Source organism: Electrophorus electricus, chromosome 4 (assembly GCF_013358815.1).
Source record: "Electrophorus electricus isolate fEleEle1 chromosome 4, fEleEle1.pri, whole genome shotgun sequence".
Classification (NCBI taxonomy): Eukaryota; Metazoa; Chordata; class Actinopteri; order Gymnotiformes; family Gymnotidae; genus Electrophorus; species Electrophorus electricus.
The window spans coordinates 29,119,217-29,136,565 of record NC_049538.1 but is presented as its reverse complement, the minus strand read 5'-3'; the positions used below and the strand labels follow the sequence as shown (position 1 = coordinate 29,136,565).

The 17,349-nt window shown below is 38.0% G+C and overlaps 2 protein-coding genes and 1 long non-coding RNA gene across 3 annotated transcripts in view; 2 read left to right on the top strand and 1 right to left on the bottom strand.

Annotated features, from left to right (window-relative positions):
- The window catches only part of map2k1 (mitogen-activated protein kinase kinase 1), an 11,315-nt gene extending 9,540 nt beyond the window's left edge, over positions 1–1,775 (top strand). The window contains exons 8-11 of the mRNA XM_027027834.2: positions 130–194; positions 305–363; positions 621–666; positions 813–1,775. Of these exons, the coding sequence (XP_026883635.1) occupies positions 130–194; positions 305–363; positions 621–666; positions 813–926 (284 nt within the window). The 3' untranslated portion in view covers positions 927–1,775. The remainder of the gene's footprint in view (positions 1–129; positions 195–304; positions 364–620; positions 667–812) is intronic.
- Positions 1,776–8,885: 7,110 nt separating this feature from the next.
- LOC118241258 lies at positions 8,886–11,309 on the bottom strand. The gene is made up of 3 exons (XR_004775939.1): positions 11,227–11,309; positions 9,305–9,384; positions 8,886–8,948 (listed from the first exon to the last, which is right to left on the bottom strand). It is a non-coding gene; the product is annotated as an uncharacterized LOC118241258 (long non-coding RNA).
- slc28a1 (solute carrier family 28 member 1) lies at positions 10,238–17,279 on the top strand. Its single transcript, XM_027027827.2, has 18 exons — positions 10,238–10,246; positions 10,459–10,532; positions 10,626–10,693; positions 10,881–10,972; positions 11,157–11,346; positions 11,557–11,698; positions 12,021–12,134; positions 12,443–12,520; positions 12,616–12,696; positions 12,785–12,865; positions 13,334–13,459; positions 13,760–13,890; positions 13,974–14,142; positions 14,312–14,497; positions 14,740–14,821; positions 15,346–15,444; positions 15,847–15,952; positions 16,079–17,279. Exons 1-18 carry the CDS (start codon positions 10,243–10,245, stop codon positions 16,200–16,202), a joined length of 1,947 nt encoding a protein of 648 aa, XP_026883628.2. The 5' UTR covers positions 10,238–10,242; the 3' UTR covers positions 16,203–17,279.
- Positions 17,280–17,349: the final 70 nt, after the last annotated feature.

Below are 17,349 nucleotides of genomic sequence, written 5' to 3'. Positions count from 1 at the left end.
AAAAGAAATATTGTGATCATATTTTTACATATTGCCCAGCCCTATTTTACTGGAATACATTTTATTCATAAGCTCTGGCCTTCTGTATAGATGCTGGATTGTTAACCTTGTTATCTTCTTGTTTTATAGCATATGGACCTGACAGCAGGCCGCCAATGGCCATCTTTGAGCTGCTTGACTACATTGTCAATGAGGTACATGCTCAGCTGTTTCTGACGGATGATGGGCCATTGGTGGTACTAAATGACTTAAGGTGTGAATTGTGGCTTGCTTGGGCATAACAGAATCATGTTTCTGTTTTCAGCCACCTCCCAAGCTGCCAGGCATCTTTGGCACAGAATTTCAAGACTTTGTTAACAAATGGTAAGACATGAATATTGGTTCATTTTAATGGGCTGCACTGCTGAACTATTATACTAAAACATGTCGTATTTAAGCTATTTTACTGTCTAAATGCTTGCTGTGCCATCTAGCGGTTGAAATGTGGGCTGATTATACAACAGAGGGTTAAAATACATTCACTACAAAGCGATCCACTACATGCGTTCGGAGTTATACTTTTATACATTATGCATTTTATACATTATACATTTTTTATACAGTTATACATTTTCTTACAGTTTAATCAAAAATCCTGCAGAGAGGGCAGATCTGAAGCAACTGATGGTGAGAAACATCTTTATTTGTTGTACTCTTCACAGAATACTTGTAGAAACCTCCCCCCACTTTCACTGTAGTAATGTTCGTTTCAGCACAAACACAGGATAGCCCAAAGCTGTTGGACAAAGCTCTGATGATGTTGTTCTCCTTAGGTCCATCCGTTCATAAAGACTTCAGAGGCAGAAGAAGTGGACTTTGCTGGATGGCTGTGCACCACCATAGGCTTAAATCAGCCAGCGACCCCAACCCATGGAGTGGGGATGTGAAAAGGACTTCCCTTATTCAAGCTAAACACACACATACAACAGTATTTCTATGTGGTCTCCAATTTAACAGCAATCTGCCATTCAGCTCAATAGCCAATCACTGCCTCTTGTAATCCCTTGCATTGATGTCATAAGTATTAAGAAGAGGTTTATGAAGCATAAAGCTGTAATAACAAATGCCCACATTTATATGTGGAACCTTTTCAAAAAATTTACACAAACTGAATGTGATCCTGTAGTATCCTGTTAGATTAAAATCTCTCTTCAACATATTTAACTCTCAGAAGTATTTTTCTGCTGAATGTGTCCCTGAAAATTGGAAGTAAAATAATAATAATAATTATTATTCCCAGTAAAACCACACAATTGTATTACAAGTTAGTTTATCAGAAAATATTTAAAACTTCCAATTTAAATATGTTGATGTGTGATGCCACTACAAGATTTTTTAGAAGTACATTTTCAATTCTTCCACAGGTTTGAAGACCATTTTAATGCAATTGTAAACTAAATAATTGCTTTCACTTTAAACACCTTTGAGGAGACATTAAAGGAGAAAGCATTGGTGCCATTAAAATTGGCAACAGTAAACACTTCTATTAGACATTTTAGACATTTTCTTCCATTAATGTGCGTTGAACACTAAAGCTCATCTCTAAAAATAGTCTGCGTTAATTTTATCCACATTCTTACTCTGTCATCCCTGCAATACTTTAGAACTGTTTACTTTCTTTGTCTTTCCCTTTATTTCAAGTGTAAGGTTTGTGCAGTCCTATGACTTGTTGAACAAGAAAACTCCTGCAACTATAAATTGTAATAAATTATAATAAAGACAATTTATTTAACTGACAATTTGTGTATTAAATTGATTAACATCCTTTTTCAAGTACACTTACATTTGGAAGAATTTGGCTCACGTTAGCCACACTCCACAGCATACTCTGCGGGAAGCACAAGCTACTGAGCTGTAGTAGCATTAAATCGTGTTCCCAGTGCTGGTTTGTTGCCTGGAGACCAGCCAACAACAATCACCACTGCAAGCAATGCCCCATAATAAAAACATACTGAATCTACTAGATTCACAAAGATAGCCTATTTTACATTAAAAATGGTAAATTTTGCAAAAGGCAATGAACTGTCATGTATGTCTATCATTAAAGCAACCGCAAATTAGAAACTGCTCCAGTCTGCTGCTTCAGCTTGAGGAGGATAGAACAGCTTCACAGCCATCTCTGAATTTCCCTTCTGTATATAGAATTCCAAAGAAAGAAAAGAAACAAGACAATCTGAAAAATTAGGTCAAGAAAGTTCATCTACTGTCGAGGCGGTCCTCTAAGAATAACAGGAATCACCCACTCCTCAAATCATCTTATAGACCCATCAGGTTTTGTCTAATCCCCAGCCCAGAACTTGATTTTATTTTGGGTGTAGGCGTGATGGCCCTATTACATGATATTACATAATAAAACCCTCATTCGCCAAAAGTACACAAAGTTACAGGCCAAGCACAATGAGTGGTACCACAAACAAGGCAAACTTTTCTTTTGTTATTTGATATTATTGATATTCCGGTAGGAGTTGGTTATACCTTCTTAGTGCTTTATATGAAGATAACAGGCTTCCAGTTGAATGATCAGTCAATTCTCTCCTGCAATGCTAAAGAAGAGGCCAATTCAGACGTGAAAACAAGGTAATATACCTTACTATATACCTACATTTCAAATATGATATGCAGAATATCTGTGTATGTTTAGTAGTTCAAGTAGGGCTGTCGTGATATTACATTTTCACTACATGATTATCGTGGCCAAAGGAATTCGCAGTATTATCGCAATACAGATAGAAAATTTGAAAAAAACTATGTACAAGACACCACCCCTTTAAGAGAGACCAAGCCCCCCCCCCCCCCCCCCCCACACACACACACACACACAGCAGGTGAAATTAGTATAGAACATGTCACCAATCTTCTAAGTAAATATATTTCTAAATGTGCTATTGACATGAAATTCTCACCAGATGTCGGTGACCCACAACTCATCCAGTCCACACATGCAAAGAAATCAAACCATAGATGTCCATAAATTATGTGTCATAATGAGAAATGACACAGGGAAAAAGTACTGAACATGCTTACTGAAATTTGTTTAATACTTCATACAAAAGCCTTTGTTGGTGAGTACAGCTTCAAAACACCTCCTGTACAGAGAAACTAGTTGCATGCATTGTTCAGGTGTGATTTTGGCCCATTCTTCCACACAAACACTCTCCAAATCCTGAAGGTTCCGTGGGCTCCTTCTATGAACTCTGAGCTTTAGTTCCTTCCATAGATTTTCAATTGGATTCAGGTCAGGTGATTGGCAGGGCCATTCTAGCAGCTTTATTTTCTTTCTCTGAAACCAATTGAGAGTTTCCTTGGCTGTGTGTTTGGGATCATTGTCTTGCTGAAATGTCCACCCTCGTTTCATCTTCATCATCCTGGTAGATGGCAGCAGCATTCTTTTTATCAAGAATGTCTCGGTACATTTGTCCATTCATCCTTCCTTCAACTATATAAAGCGTGCCAGTGCCGTATGCTGAAAAACAGCCCCACACTATGATGTTCCCACCTCCAAACTTCACTGTTGGTTGGGGTGATATGCAGTGCCTTTTGACCTCCAAACATGGTGTGCATTATGGAATCCAAAGAGTTCAATTTTGGTCTCATCTGACGAGACTATATTCTTCCAGTATTTCACAGGCTTGTCTAAATGTTGTTGAGCAAACTTTAAATGTGCTTCAACATGCTTTTTCTTCAGCAATGGAGACTTGCGTGGTGATCGTGCATACAGGCCATGGAGTTTGAGTGCATTACTTGTTGTTTTCTTTTAAACAATTGTACCTGCTGATTCCAGGTCTTTCTGTAGCTCTCCACTGATAATTATTTTCATTCTCTGTCTGAAATCTTGCGGGGAGCACCTGGTCGTCGCTGGTTTATGGTAAAATTATGTTCTTTCCACTTCCGGATTATGGCCCCAACAGTGGTCACTGGAACCTTCAGTAGTTTAGAAATTCTTCTGTAACCAAATGCCATCAGTATGTTTCACAACAATAAGGTTGCAAAGGTCTTGAGAGACCTCACAGGTTTTACCCATCATGAGATGTTTCTTGTGTGGCACCTTGGTAATGAGGCACCTTTTTTAGGCCATCAGTTGAACCAGTTGATATTAATTTGCACTAAGTGGCAGGATTGCTTTCTAATTACTGATAGATTTCAGCTGGTGTCATGACTTTCCATGGCTTTTTGCACCTCTTTTTCTTCATGTGTTCAATACTTTTTCCCTTGTCATTTCTCATTATTACACATAATTTATGGACAGCTATGGTCTGATTTCTTTGCCTGTGTGGATTGGATGGGTTGTTACCGACATCTGGTGAGAATTTCATGTCAATAGCACCTTTAGAAATATATTTACTTAGAAAATTGGTGATGTGTTCCATACTTATTTCACCTGCTGTATCTGTATTTTTCTTTCTTTTATTTCCAGCAAAGCCTAGGACCTGATGGTGTTCCAAGTTACTATCATGTAGTCAACCTGGCCAATAGTCTAGTGGAGCTGTGTCAACCGGCCTATGTGATGCAGCGGAGGGCTGATCACTCTCTGGGACAAACTGCCAAAGAGCGACAAGGACGGTGTTGTCTACCCATGGAATCACAGAGACTGACTGATGAAGGGTCAGTTTAAAAGCACCCATCAAGTTGCCAGTTTAAAAGCACCCATGAAGTTGCCAGCTTCAGGGTGAACAGGTCACTCCCATCATGAGGGACTATGGCATCATCAGGGACGTAGTCCTGGGCAGCCCTGTCCTCATGGCCTGGATCTAGATACAGCTCTTTGACCCAGTGATGATTGTACTGTATATTTTTGTCTTATATTGATCTTATTGACACTTTGGGATATACAAGGTGATTACGTATAGGCTGTGCTGCATCTTTGTCATTAATGTAGTGTCCATTAGTACTAAAATGCCTTGCCACTGGAAATGATAAATCCTTAATTCTAATGGTCCGAAGGTGTTCAACAGACCAATCAGCAAGCCCTCTCTTGATTTCTCCAATATAAAGCTGATTACATCTCTTACAAGTAATACAGTAGACAACTCCCTCAGTGAGGAGGAATGGGTGATCCTTTGTGTCTGTTATATTAGTGGCTGTGTTAATACATTTAAATGTAGCACATCTCGAGCAGTTGCAGGCTAATGTCTTGGCCCAAATAAGGAATATCTTAATATAGTTGTATTGTGTTTACCTGATTGATTTTCTTTGAGGACACATTGTGGTACTATCTTATGTAAGGTTATTTTTGACCGAAGTATGGATAGCTCATGGATAACTCTTAACAGACAGTGTCAAAGTGATGGGTATTCGGCTTATAAAGTTAGTTTCAAAGCAGAGCAAATAAATATTGTTTTTGTGTAGCTTTCTACAGAACAGTAAGTTCTTCTCCTAGCTAAACTGCTCACAATACTGGTGATAGCGACCTAAATAAACAGATACACTATCAGGTTAACCAGGTGCTGTAAAGTTGAACATAATAGTTGGTGAATATGAAAGTTGAATATGAAATATAAATATTCTCATAAGTATCTGCATCTGAAAAGTCTCAAATGCAATTTCAGTATTGTACTGATAAGGATATAATTAACATCCTCAGAGCACATTTCCATCATAGAGTTCTGATAGAGTTCTCTTTGAATAAACTTTAAACCTAGTCATCAGATAAATCTGCTCAGGGAAATGAAACACAGCACATGAAAATAAGATGAGAATAAACTTCCACTCGTTTTGTGAAATTACATATTTCCATCAGAGTGGTTGCCAATTCCTCCAAATATACATACTGTAGCTTTAAGGTACAAAATATGATTATAATGTATTTCCATTGTAGTCATTGTAGTCATTGTAGTCCATGTCAGCCAAAACTATGTAGAATTAGAGTGCATTCAATTAGTTTTAGGGCACAGTATGTTTTTTTTTTTTTGTTTGTTTTTTTTTTTAATCTAGAAATATAGCTATTTTTTTTTAGCTAAGATAAATATAGCCTCGCTCAACATTTCATTCTGAGAGTTAAAATGCAAATTATAAAACTTATAAAACCACTACTTTTTTGGCACTCATTTATACATTCTTATTTGCTGCATGTTTCCTGTGCTTGAGCCCAACATGTATACTATTTAAAAAAAAAAGATAAATATTGCAAGTACATTGCAGTTGGTCTATGACAGATGAACATAAGAAAAATCTACAATAAATATATGATGTGTAAAGTTTACCTAATTTTACTTAATTACATCTTCATCTTCTAAACCATTTATACAGTTCAAGGACAAGGGGACCCAGAGCCTCTCCTAACAGCACAAGGGGGGAACCTGCTGTGGCCAGGGTAACAATAGCAGAGTAGACATACATCCACACACACTCTCACTGAGCCAATTTAGAGATGCCATTCAACCTAAAGCAATTACACAAGGGTTTGTGTATACTGTGTAAAGCAAACTGATAAATCTGTTCCTCAGGCCGCTGCTGCATACACCTTTTGCGTGCTATTTCACTTATTTGGGCAGATTTACCTGAAGGTTTTCCAATTATACAGATAGAGATTACTTTCTATTTGGATGTCTTTTGACTCCATATGCTAACTCTCTGCACCAAGTATTGCAGAATACTGCCATCTACTGTCAAAGTCATAAGGAAGCCTCTTAGCTGAGCTGTAGTTGATATTTAGGTGCAAAACAAATTCATTTTTAAATTTTAAACTGAAAATATGCTAATATCCCAAAGCCCCTGACATTTTCTGCGTAGGTCTGCTTTTTTGTAGTTGTTGTCTTCGTATATTATGGCAAATAAAGACACTCCTCATCCGTACTCACGTCTTGCTCTCTCCCTGTCACAGCCAGTAGGGTAATAAAGGCTACAGCATTTTTTTGGATGTGCAGAGAGAAGACAATAAGGGAATAACCACAACAAATATGTTCTCCAGTTTATCTCTGACAAGCCTTTGAAAATCTCTGTCTAATAATTGCGGCAGGAAGGACACCAAGTATGTATAAGGCTTGCTGACACTTATCACAGACTAGTGACACACCCTCATAGAACTGACACAGCTGGCCCATAGTGCAGTAAGCACAATCAACCAACTTGAATTGTACAAGACCATGTCTTGCACAACTGGAAGAGTTGTGTACTTGTTTTAAAATCTGCACAGACAAACTCTGGTATTACAACCCCTAGATCCTCTTTCCAGGAGAACTTAAGTTTTAATGACTCTGGAATTAAAACGAGTCAAAACTTATGTCAGGAAGCCGTCCACAGAGATTGCGGTGGTTGGATCATCAGGTAGGTTAGGAAATGTATTACAGTCAAAGCATTGAATGTGTTAATGTCTGAACAAATGTTGTTTGGGAAGTGAAATCCTGTCTGAAAGTTGCTGAAAGGAAAAACATTCTCAAAATACAAGTCCTTAAAAGAATCAATACCAAGATTTGTCCATATTATAAAAATACCATTTATTAGGGCAGAGGAAACAGAATGGTTATCAGTCAAATGAGCATGGATAAAGACTATAAACTGAAATGTTGTTTGATCAGAGTCCAGATCCCAAGATAGGGTTTTAACAAGCAGATTCTTCAACCAGGTAAAGTGGAAGAACGATTAGAAGAGTGTACCAGAGTCCTCAAAGATAATGGCTTAGTAGAATTTGCTTCCATAACCAGCCATGTCTGGGGGTATCAAAGGTTTCACAATAAAGCCAATATTTACACACCCTAATATTAGCCGCCGAACAAAAACCTGAAGTTTGGTAATCCCAATCCTCCTAAAACTTTGCAAATATTGTTTACACAACCTGTGAATTTTCTTATTCCAAATAATCTCAGAGACAAGGCTATTGCCTTTACAAGATAATAGTTGGAAGAATGGGTTCCAGGCAAAATGCCAATACTACATTCAGCAGACATACTGGATGATAAGAAAAAAAAGGCTCGAGTAAGGGTCTGTGTAAGGTGGGCTCGGACCAAGGTCAGCTAGGTGATAACACCGACAGCCTACTGGGTGAGATCTTGGATCACATAAAACAAAAGGAAAAACTAAACACCACGCCAAGCATGGAAAGAAGGGAGAACAAAGGATGCCACGGGAAGAATGGCAACCCCAACGCACTGGGGAAAACCAAACTAACACTTCCCAAACAAAACCAGAAAACAGGGAGGAACTTGAATGGCTAAGGGAAGCCTCGGGAGAGAGACAGACTCAAGAGGGGAAAACTGCAGAAAAACTGAATGACTGGGTCACTGGGCTTTTATAGATCTAGCCCAGCTGTTGGGCCTCAAGCCTGATTAGTAGTGTTGTTGACTCGAGGCCTCCCTCTGGTGGCCAGAGGGGCCTCAGCCTGGTGCCAACCCTTACAGTTTGGGAAAGTTGACCAAAATCATAAGATTAATTAAACATGTCAATTAATAGAGAGGCTATCTTATCCCATTAAATAAAAAATTCAGAGGGATAGCCATCTGGTACAGGATAGAGATTGGTTTCTCCACTGCAACATATTGTTCGATGGTGGGAATATCCAAACTGTCAAAGACATGATCAAAATCGAGAGGAACAGAAGTTAATCAGTGGAATAAAGAGACCTATAAAATTCCTTAAATGCGTTATTAATTTCTAAGGGATCAGTAGTTCCACCTGAACTGGTTTGAATTTGGGCAATATGATTGGATGAAATTTGGTGTAATTGGCATGCTAATAATTTGTTAGCATAGTTATGTTCATGAAATTGGGATTTTGCTTGGAGCAAACGTTCAGAAGTGCGATATGTCAGGCTGCAAAGCGAGAAGTCTCTTATTTTATGGGATTGGGAGTATGCATACGTAAATTAACTTTTTTTTTTTTCTCCTCATGACCTACGTGTGAGTGTATCATCCCCCTGATATATGACTTCAAAGTTTCCCACAGCACCGACACGGACACGTCAGTTGTCCAATTTGCTGAGAAACAAAAGCATTCATTCATTCAAAAAAACCCAAACAAAAAAACAAAAAACTTAAATCAAAAAACTTGTATTAAGACAACAAGAAGCACGAGCATTAACAAAATTTTTAAAACCGATATAAATATAAATCAGAGCCTGATGCAATATAACATTGGCATCATATTTACACGCAGAAAGTGGCAGTAGGTTGTTGGAAGTATTCAAACAAAAATAGCCATTATAAGCCAAAAATAATCAGTGAGGGTAAAAGTATGGTGAACATTTTAAAAAAAGAGACTATTCACTTTTAGAGGATTTTAAAAATGGTCAGGCATATGAAACAGCAAAATCCTGCATGAAGGTCTGAATTACCTTTGCAGAACTCGAGGGCGGCTGTACATCAGAGGAGGAGTGTTCTGAATGGGGATTAAACCAGCTGCTGAAACCACCACCTAATATATGATGGTGTGAAGACATATCAGAGTTTTTAACACGTTTTAACACTTTTTAAAAATTTTTATTTATTTATTTTTTAAAGGCATCATAATCCCAATTTGGAGCATAAACAGCCAAAACTCACTATGAATCTGACCAGTGCCTATAACACATTTACAGTATTCAGCTAACACTTTTATTCAAAGCGACTTACAAGTATGACTGAATACAACTCAGGACATTGAGTGTTAGGGCTCAGGGGTGCAACTGTGGCAACTTGGCAGTGGTAGAGCTTGAACTGACAACCTTCCGATTACAAGTTGAGTAGGCTACCTCAACCACTGAGTTGCCACTGCTCATTTTACTGGGATATTAAACCCCCTACTGTTAATATCCTACTAGTAAATGTAATGTCACCCCCAGTAGCTGACGCTGTTGAGACTGGGTCATGCCAAAATTTTAGGAGGAATATATAGAAACAGGCATAATATTCTGGAATAGTATTCTGTAAATGTTGCTCACCAAATAGAAAAATGTTAAGGCATAATTTTGGAGTGTTTTTAGTGTGTTGTCTTGACCTTTGGATGTATTGTGTAATCTTGTATTAAGTAAGATATGGTGTCTATGACTTTGCATCATGAGGTTGGTCATACAGAAGGAGCACAGTAATTCAGCTTACTTGCTCGTAAAAAATCTTATCTACCTTTCTGATGGTGTGTCATGTAAGTAATCTTTGACAGTATTCCTAAGAATGTGATGACAGAATAACTGAATATGACACTGACATGGTTAATTAATAATAATGAACTGCAAAGAGGATATCTCAAGTAAATGTTTTTGTACTCGACATTTCAGTCGGTCAAAGAGGAGGCAGAATGAGTAAGCCTTTAGCTCTTTCACTGTTGTTTGTTTGATTAGAATGTATTTGAGCAGGTGCTGATATTCCTGTTAGAAAGGAACTATTTCTTATTATTCTATTTATTTTGCCATGTTTAAATAAATTGCACTTTTAAAGTTTACTAGGCTGTTGGTATACATGTGGCAGAAGAAGTGATAGTTGGTTTTCAGGTTTGAACCTTTTCTTGCGGCAGATAATGACATACAGTTGAAAAGTGTTACCCACAGAAACAGACATGGGGTGGACAATCCAGGATTTCAAGTGGAGGTAGGTTGTTTTGGAAGTCACTTGTTAACAGTGATCAACTTGTCCTCTCGGTTTAATTGGAAAAGTAAATTATGGGCATATTTGGGCTGACAGGAGGAAAAGACGTCAAATCACGAGAGTGAAATTGCAGAGGAGAAATCAAAAGAGGAGTCGTTTGTAAGGTGAGGCCGCAAAAATGAAAATTTTATCTTCAGTATTTTGATTGGCAGGACCAGAAAAGATTGCTATTGTAGTGTATAAAAGTGCCTCAATCTTTTTGAATCACTATAAATAAGCACAAAAAATACAATTTATTAATATTTTCCATATGAAAGTCTTACAGTTATGTTTTATTTGTGAATGCTGCAGTAAAGTATTCAAGCCCATCACAGCCACAGAAAACTTCCTAAAAGCACATTCTACAATTCTCAAATACATTGCCCTGGGAATACTTGGCACAGGTACCATCATTTTGCATGTATTTCTGTTGTTTGTAGAAATGTTCAGCTCATTTCCACACAAATCGTGAGGGTGGTTCCTCACTAATTAGAGCCCCTAAAAATGGAATTAATTTTAGCAGAAAACTCAACAGTCTGTCATTTTTCTGAAGGAGATATGCTGTACGTTTTTGTTTTCAAAATGCAGGCTATGTGGCATACTTTATTGCTGCTTGCTGGATGAACTTCCAGAGAGCCATTGCTCTCGTTGTTCTTACCTGCTTGGCAGTGTTGTCCATAATGTACGATCTTGTGAAGAAGTACAAAGGAGAGAGTATAAAGCGCTTCTTCAAGCCTGCTTTGAGAATGTTTAAAGCCAATATCAGCTGGATAAAATGGTGAGTAGGCACTATTTTCCAAGCTACCAGAGGCTTGATTACAGACGAAAGATTTGGAGTGCATGCTTTTATGTTTTCAACCATGAGTCAGACACTTCCATTTCTCATTTTAACTGGACATGAAACTGCTATGGGAACGTTAACTAGCTGTGCAGGAGGGCAAAGTAGTCTTTTAATGATTTGATGAGAGCTTCTTTTTGGATGCTGCAGGGTGTTTGTTCTAGTGGTGCTGGGTCTGCTGGTGGCTTGGGTGGTGGTGGACACGAGCAAACGGCAGGAACAGCTTGTCTCCTTTGGTGGCCTCTGCTTCTTCATCCTTGTCTTGTTCATCTTCTCCGTGCACAGATCTGCGGTGAGCCATGAAATCAGACGTTCAGATCAGCAAACCAGCACAAAACATATTGACTTTTCCCAATTCATGACTGCTTTACTTGTGCTTTGCACTTCCTGCTGGACTGTGCTATAGCTAACAAATGTCTATTCCTCTGCATTCTTTAGACTTCAGGGTTGTTGTTGTTTTTTGTTTTTTGTTTTTTTTGCAAATGTTATTGCACAGCTTTAGTTTTATGGTTGTTTAAAGTTGATATGCACTTAAAGATTGCTAGTTAATGTATTCTGCTATATCCAAGCTTTAGTGTAAATGCTGACAGAGAGGTTTTTGGGTTTCCTCTCAGGTGTGCTGGAGGACGCTTTTCTGGGGTCTTGGTTTACAGTTTGTCATTGGCCTGTTTGTCATAAGAACAGAGCCAGGTCTTATAGCTTTCAACTGGCTCGGCGCTCAAGTAAAGGTATCTCTACTTCAGTGAATTAGTAAGTCAGTAACTCTCATAGGTGACTGATTAATAGAAAATATCACTGAGTCTTAAAGGGGCTGAATGAGAAACATTAGAGCCCTACTGTAGAGCTTTGCTCATGTAAATAAAACACTAATTGGTCATTGACAGAATTGTGCGAAGCAGAGACATATTTTTCAAATTCATTTGAAAAACAGACATGTTTGCAAAGGAAACTTTTTAGTGTGGTAGATTTTTCACATGTAATACAACCATTTCATAGCTATTAACGGTGTGTACTAATGCATTCTTTTTTAAACTAGACATTTTTGAACTACACCAATGCGGGCTCATCTTTTGTATTTGGCAGTCTGGTTGAAGCAGGAATCTTTGCATTTAAGGTCAGTAAATGTAAACATTCTGAAGAACTTAAATAAATTCTTGTGTACAATTTTTGTAGCAACTGAGACTTAACTATATGTCCATGTTTCTGTAGTCTTTGCCTATAGTGGTATTTTTCAGCAGTGTTATGTCGGTCCTCTACTTCCTTGGAGTGATGCAATGGGTTATCGTTAAGGTGAGTCACTGAATTTTAAACATTTTGCTGCACGTCATTAAAATTTGGTTTGCGTGTACTTATGAGCAACATTTCTGTTTTTACAAAGATTTCCTGGATTATGCAAATAACTATGGGAACTTCTCCAACTGAGTCATTAAGTGTTGCAGGGAATATATTTGTTGGGCAGGTAATATAAAATGTTTTTGATTATATATGTTATGTTATGTTATGTTATGACAGGTGCTGATATGTTAGTATATATCTGAATTTAAGGAAATTCACAGTATAATAAAGTGAGATATTCTGCAGTAAATAGCTAAATCGTTTGTCTTAGCAAAGCTGTTGGCAAAATTAACAACAGAGAGCCTCAGATGGTGCTTGTTCTGTTCATTTGCATTATGCTGGATTTTTCTTGTATTGAAATAAATATCTTCCTCCACCAAACAGCTGCTTTCAGTGGTGCCCTGAATCCAGTCAATACTTGCATCTGAAAACTAAAGATAATGATATCATAAAAGTATGATATGAAAACTAAAACATGTGACCACAGATCTGAAGTGTTCATTCAGTAATTAAACATTACTGGGCATGTTATTTACTGTATGGTATCTAACGTAAAAGATATAAAAAGAATAAAAAATAAACATTTCCTCAGACAGAGGCACCACTACTGATTCGACCATATCTGAAAGACATGACCAAGTCGGAGATCCATGCGGTCATAGTTGGAGGTTTCGCCACTATCGCTGGCAGCGTGATGGGAGCTTTCATTTCATTTGGGGTGAGGCGGCTTTTGTTGACAAGACAACTGTTATAAATCAGAATGTATTTATGCATTTGTACTAAACACTTTAAATTTGTGCTAAGCCACGTCTGCTTCATTAAACGACCCTTTCTCAAATAAATGTAAGAAAAAAGGTGCAAAATCACTGGATGAGTATTATCTGTAGTATAATACAACTTCTGTAATTTACAACCATACCCCTGTGAAAAAGAATTAAAACTCAATTAAAGTCTGTGTTTTTAGTTAGTGGTGCAGTGGACAGACGTCCCATGCTGAATAACTGTTCCCTCTCTGCAGATTGATGAGACGTCTTTGATCGCTGCGTCTGTGATGGCCGCTCCGTGTGCCTTGGCCATTGCTAAACTCTCCTACCCTGAAACGGAGGAGAGCAAGTTCAAATCTGATGAGGGGATCAAAGTGGAAGTCAGGTGTGTGTGTTCCCACCATACAGCATGAATATGAACGTTTATCATAAGGTTGGTTTTTTTAATTGCCATTTGTTTTTGTTTAGTGGTGAACAGAATATCCTGGAGGCAGCTAGCGCGGGAGCATCTGCGTCGATTGGGCTGGTGGCTAACATAACTGCTAACTTGATTGCGTTTCTTGCCATTTTGGATTTCATCAATGCAGCTCTGAGGTGGCTGGGCGGCATGGTTGGATATCCGGACGTCACGTTTGAGGTGCAGTATGAATTTTTGAAATCTATCTCAGGCGTAGTGGTGACATTTTTGCTCGTGCTCTTTTCTTAAGACAAGGCAAATCTTTCATAAGCTTTAAAAGCCACAATTAAGGGCTGTAGATCCTAAAAACACTGTATATTAAAGCAATTTCTTATCTCCTACCCTTCAGCTCATCTGCTCATATGTGTTCATGCCAGTTGCCTTTATGATGGGAATACCAGTAGAAGAGTCCTTAACAGTGGCTGAACTTATAGGAACAAAGCTCTTCCTCAATGAATTCATAGCTTATGAGAAGCTGTCCAAACTTAAAAACAACCGATTAAATGGAATCACAGAAGCTGGAAAGTATATCTCAGTGAGCTGTTTTGTTATGTTTTCTCCTTTAAATGGGATTTATTGTAGTATAAGCTCAGTGTGTTCCATATGTAAATAGAACCTGCTGTATTATGTTGTCAATATATGTTAATGCCTTTTAAATTTAGTTCAAGATTTAAGAGGTCTTCTAATTAGTCGATTCAGCAAAGCAGGCCATTACAATAAACATGTGGTCAGGTATGCTGCCACAGCTCCTCAGATGAGCAACTTTTGTCATTGCAGATGAGATCAGAAATCATCAGCACCTATGCTCTGTGCGGCTTTGCTAACTTCAGTTCCCTTGGAATTGTGATTGGAGGCCTATGTGAGTAACCATTCACATATAAACACTTCAGCCAAATAACACTAAACTGGAGGAGAAACGGTCGACTATCATGAATGTCCACCATGTTCTGTAGTTCAAAGCATCAGTGATCCACAAACGTGTATAGGAATATGTATGCTTTAGGGTACGAGTCCCCGTGACCGGTCTTGAAGATCTATTGCCATGGAGACTTTAGTTCCAACCCTAAGAAAAATACAGAAGGCCTTGGTTACTTAAGGTATGTTAGATTAGTGGAACTGAACTGTGCAGATCAGTAGATCTCCAGGACCAGCCCTGGGCACCCATGCTATACATACATAGCACCGTTATTATATAATACAGTTTATTTTCAATTAAATTCAAGTTAACTATAATATATAAACTATGTAGACTCAACTGTATAATAAATAGTCATGCCTGATATCCTTAAGGTGTGACTTAGTTGACACTGATAATGTATAACTTATTGGCATAAATCAATGACCACCATCAGATGTTAATAATGTCCATGTTCTGTTCCACAGCATCCATTTGTCCCTCAAGGAAAAGTGACATCTCTGCTGTAGTGCTGAGAGCCTTGTTTACAGGCACTTGTGTTTCCCTGATTAATGCTTGTGTTGCTGGTAAGTGACACATGCAACCAAAATCTGTTGACTTTTATGAGGTAACTTTCAGTGGTCCAGCAATGTTAAAGCCATGTCTCCAACTGCCCTCCATTATAATTAATAACATCATTATCCTTTCAAATACTAATTGTGGGGTATTTGAACTTTGGTTTTCCGTCCGTTCATCTGCACCCAGTCTTGGCTGCCTGCTAGTAGCTGAGAAACCCCTGTGGCTGCTAGGAATACTTTATTTGCATAGATAATTTAAGGTCCGGATGGATGCAAACATCAGCTACTCAGTTCAGGAGCTGACATAGTCATCAAGCTAGGTAGGATTACTGGATAGGTGTATAGATTGTACATCTATGAGCACTGATAACGTCTAAACTCAAACGTTTTCTCATCTGACCCATTTTTTAGGTATACTTTTTGCTCCTCCACTGGACTGCATATGGGTGTTTGAGAATTTTATCTTTAACACCAGCAATGCTGAAATTGAAACATGCTGCGAAGACCTTTTTAAGAGGTAAACTGAGGTTTTCCATATATGTGAACACCTGAAACTGATCCAAGACAGGGACATCTTGATTAGTGAAGGATATATTTACCCAGAAACCTTGAGAATCATTGTCTGATTCTTGTTTTGTTGCAGTGTGGTGAACAACAGAACCAAGGTTTCTTTTGAGGGGTCTTGGAGTTCAGTGAAAAATGCTACCATTTACTTCACTCAGTGTTGTCATCTCTATAATCTCCATAATGAAACTGTGTGCATGTAGAACCTCAGAGCAACATTTTGCACATGGCTCATTTAAAGATTATTAAGATTTTTTTTTTATTATACTAGGGGGGGCCTTCAGAATACTTGGTAACCTATGTAAAGATGGACAAAAAAAGACTATGAAAAATGATTGTTTATTACCTTACGCTGAAAATATGAGACAAATATTTGTCTAATCAGACAATGTCTTAAAATGGTTTCACACGCCGATGTTTCAAACAAGTTGAGCTGTGATGAACCTACCTGGACAATGATGCAAGGACATTTGCCTCACCCGCCAGGCATAGTGAGGAGTACAATTTGAAAGGCCAGATTTTTTCCGAGGATCACAGTTGCACCATTGCTGGTGTCATGGTCTGGTTGTCTCTGCCATTCATTCAGGGTGACTGGATCTTCTGACAGGTCAATGGCCCAAAGTCTTCTCCCTTAATGACACTAAATGGTTCCTTGACCACTGAATCCAGCTATTTCAGTGGCCATACCAGTCCCTTGCCCTGAAGTCTATTGAACACTTGAGCTGAAGAGTACCATCCCCAAGCAAAAACAGGACACTGAAGGATCTAGAAACATTTTGTGTGTGTCTCACATTCTTTTATATGTGTCTTCCCACCTCATACCGTATTATACAAGAAGGTACACAAAGCACTAAATGCAGAAATGGCAATGATAAGACACTTAAACAATACCAATACCTGTAACATGCATGCTTTCAACCAGGCTGATAAACAAATTTTCATGGCTTTTTTTGCTTATCTTTACCAAGGGTGCTTTAGCTCAGGAGGGCTCCTTATATTATACTTTATAAGGTCTTGAATATGTTACATTTGACATAGTGTAATGTATTTGAATTAATATTTGTAATATTAATTCACCAATGAATAATGCACCAACAAACTAATGTAGACTACAAATCCTTTACATTAGTCATAGAATAGAATAATTGAAAACTAAGCAAACAGTAATAAATGTTTATGAAATTTTGTGATTTCAGCTTTGATTGTTTGCAATGACATATAGTTAAATGTCAGTTTCAGTAGATTGAAATGATTAACTATTAGACTGTAAATAATAAATATTTTCTTATTATGGCCATATTCAGCACTTGTTTGCTAAGCTCAAACCATGGTGTATTATTTTTGTTGTTA

What these genes read in the sequence shown, in the direction of transcription:
- slc28a1 (XM_027027827.2), top strand. An exon ending in ATCCGGACGTCACGTTTGAG is followed by an intron (nt 14,143 to 14,311) that starts GTGCAGTATGAA and finishes CCTACCCTTCAG; the next exon opens with CTCATCTGCTCATATGTGTT. An exon ending in TGCGAAGACCTTTTTAAGAG is followed by an intron (nt 15,953 to 16,078) that starts GTAAACTGAGGT and finishes GTTTTGTTGCAG; the next exon opens with TGTGGTGAACAACAGAACCA.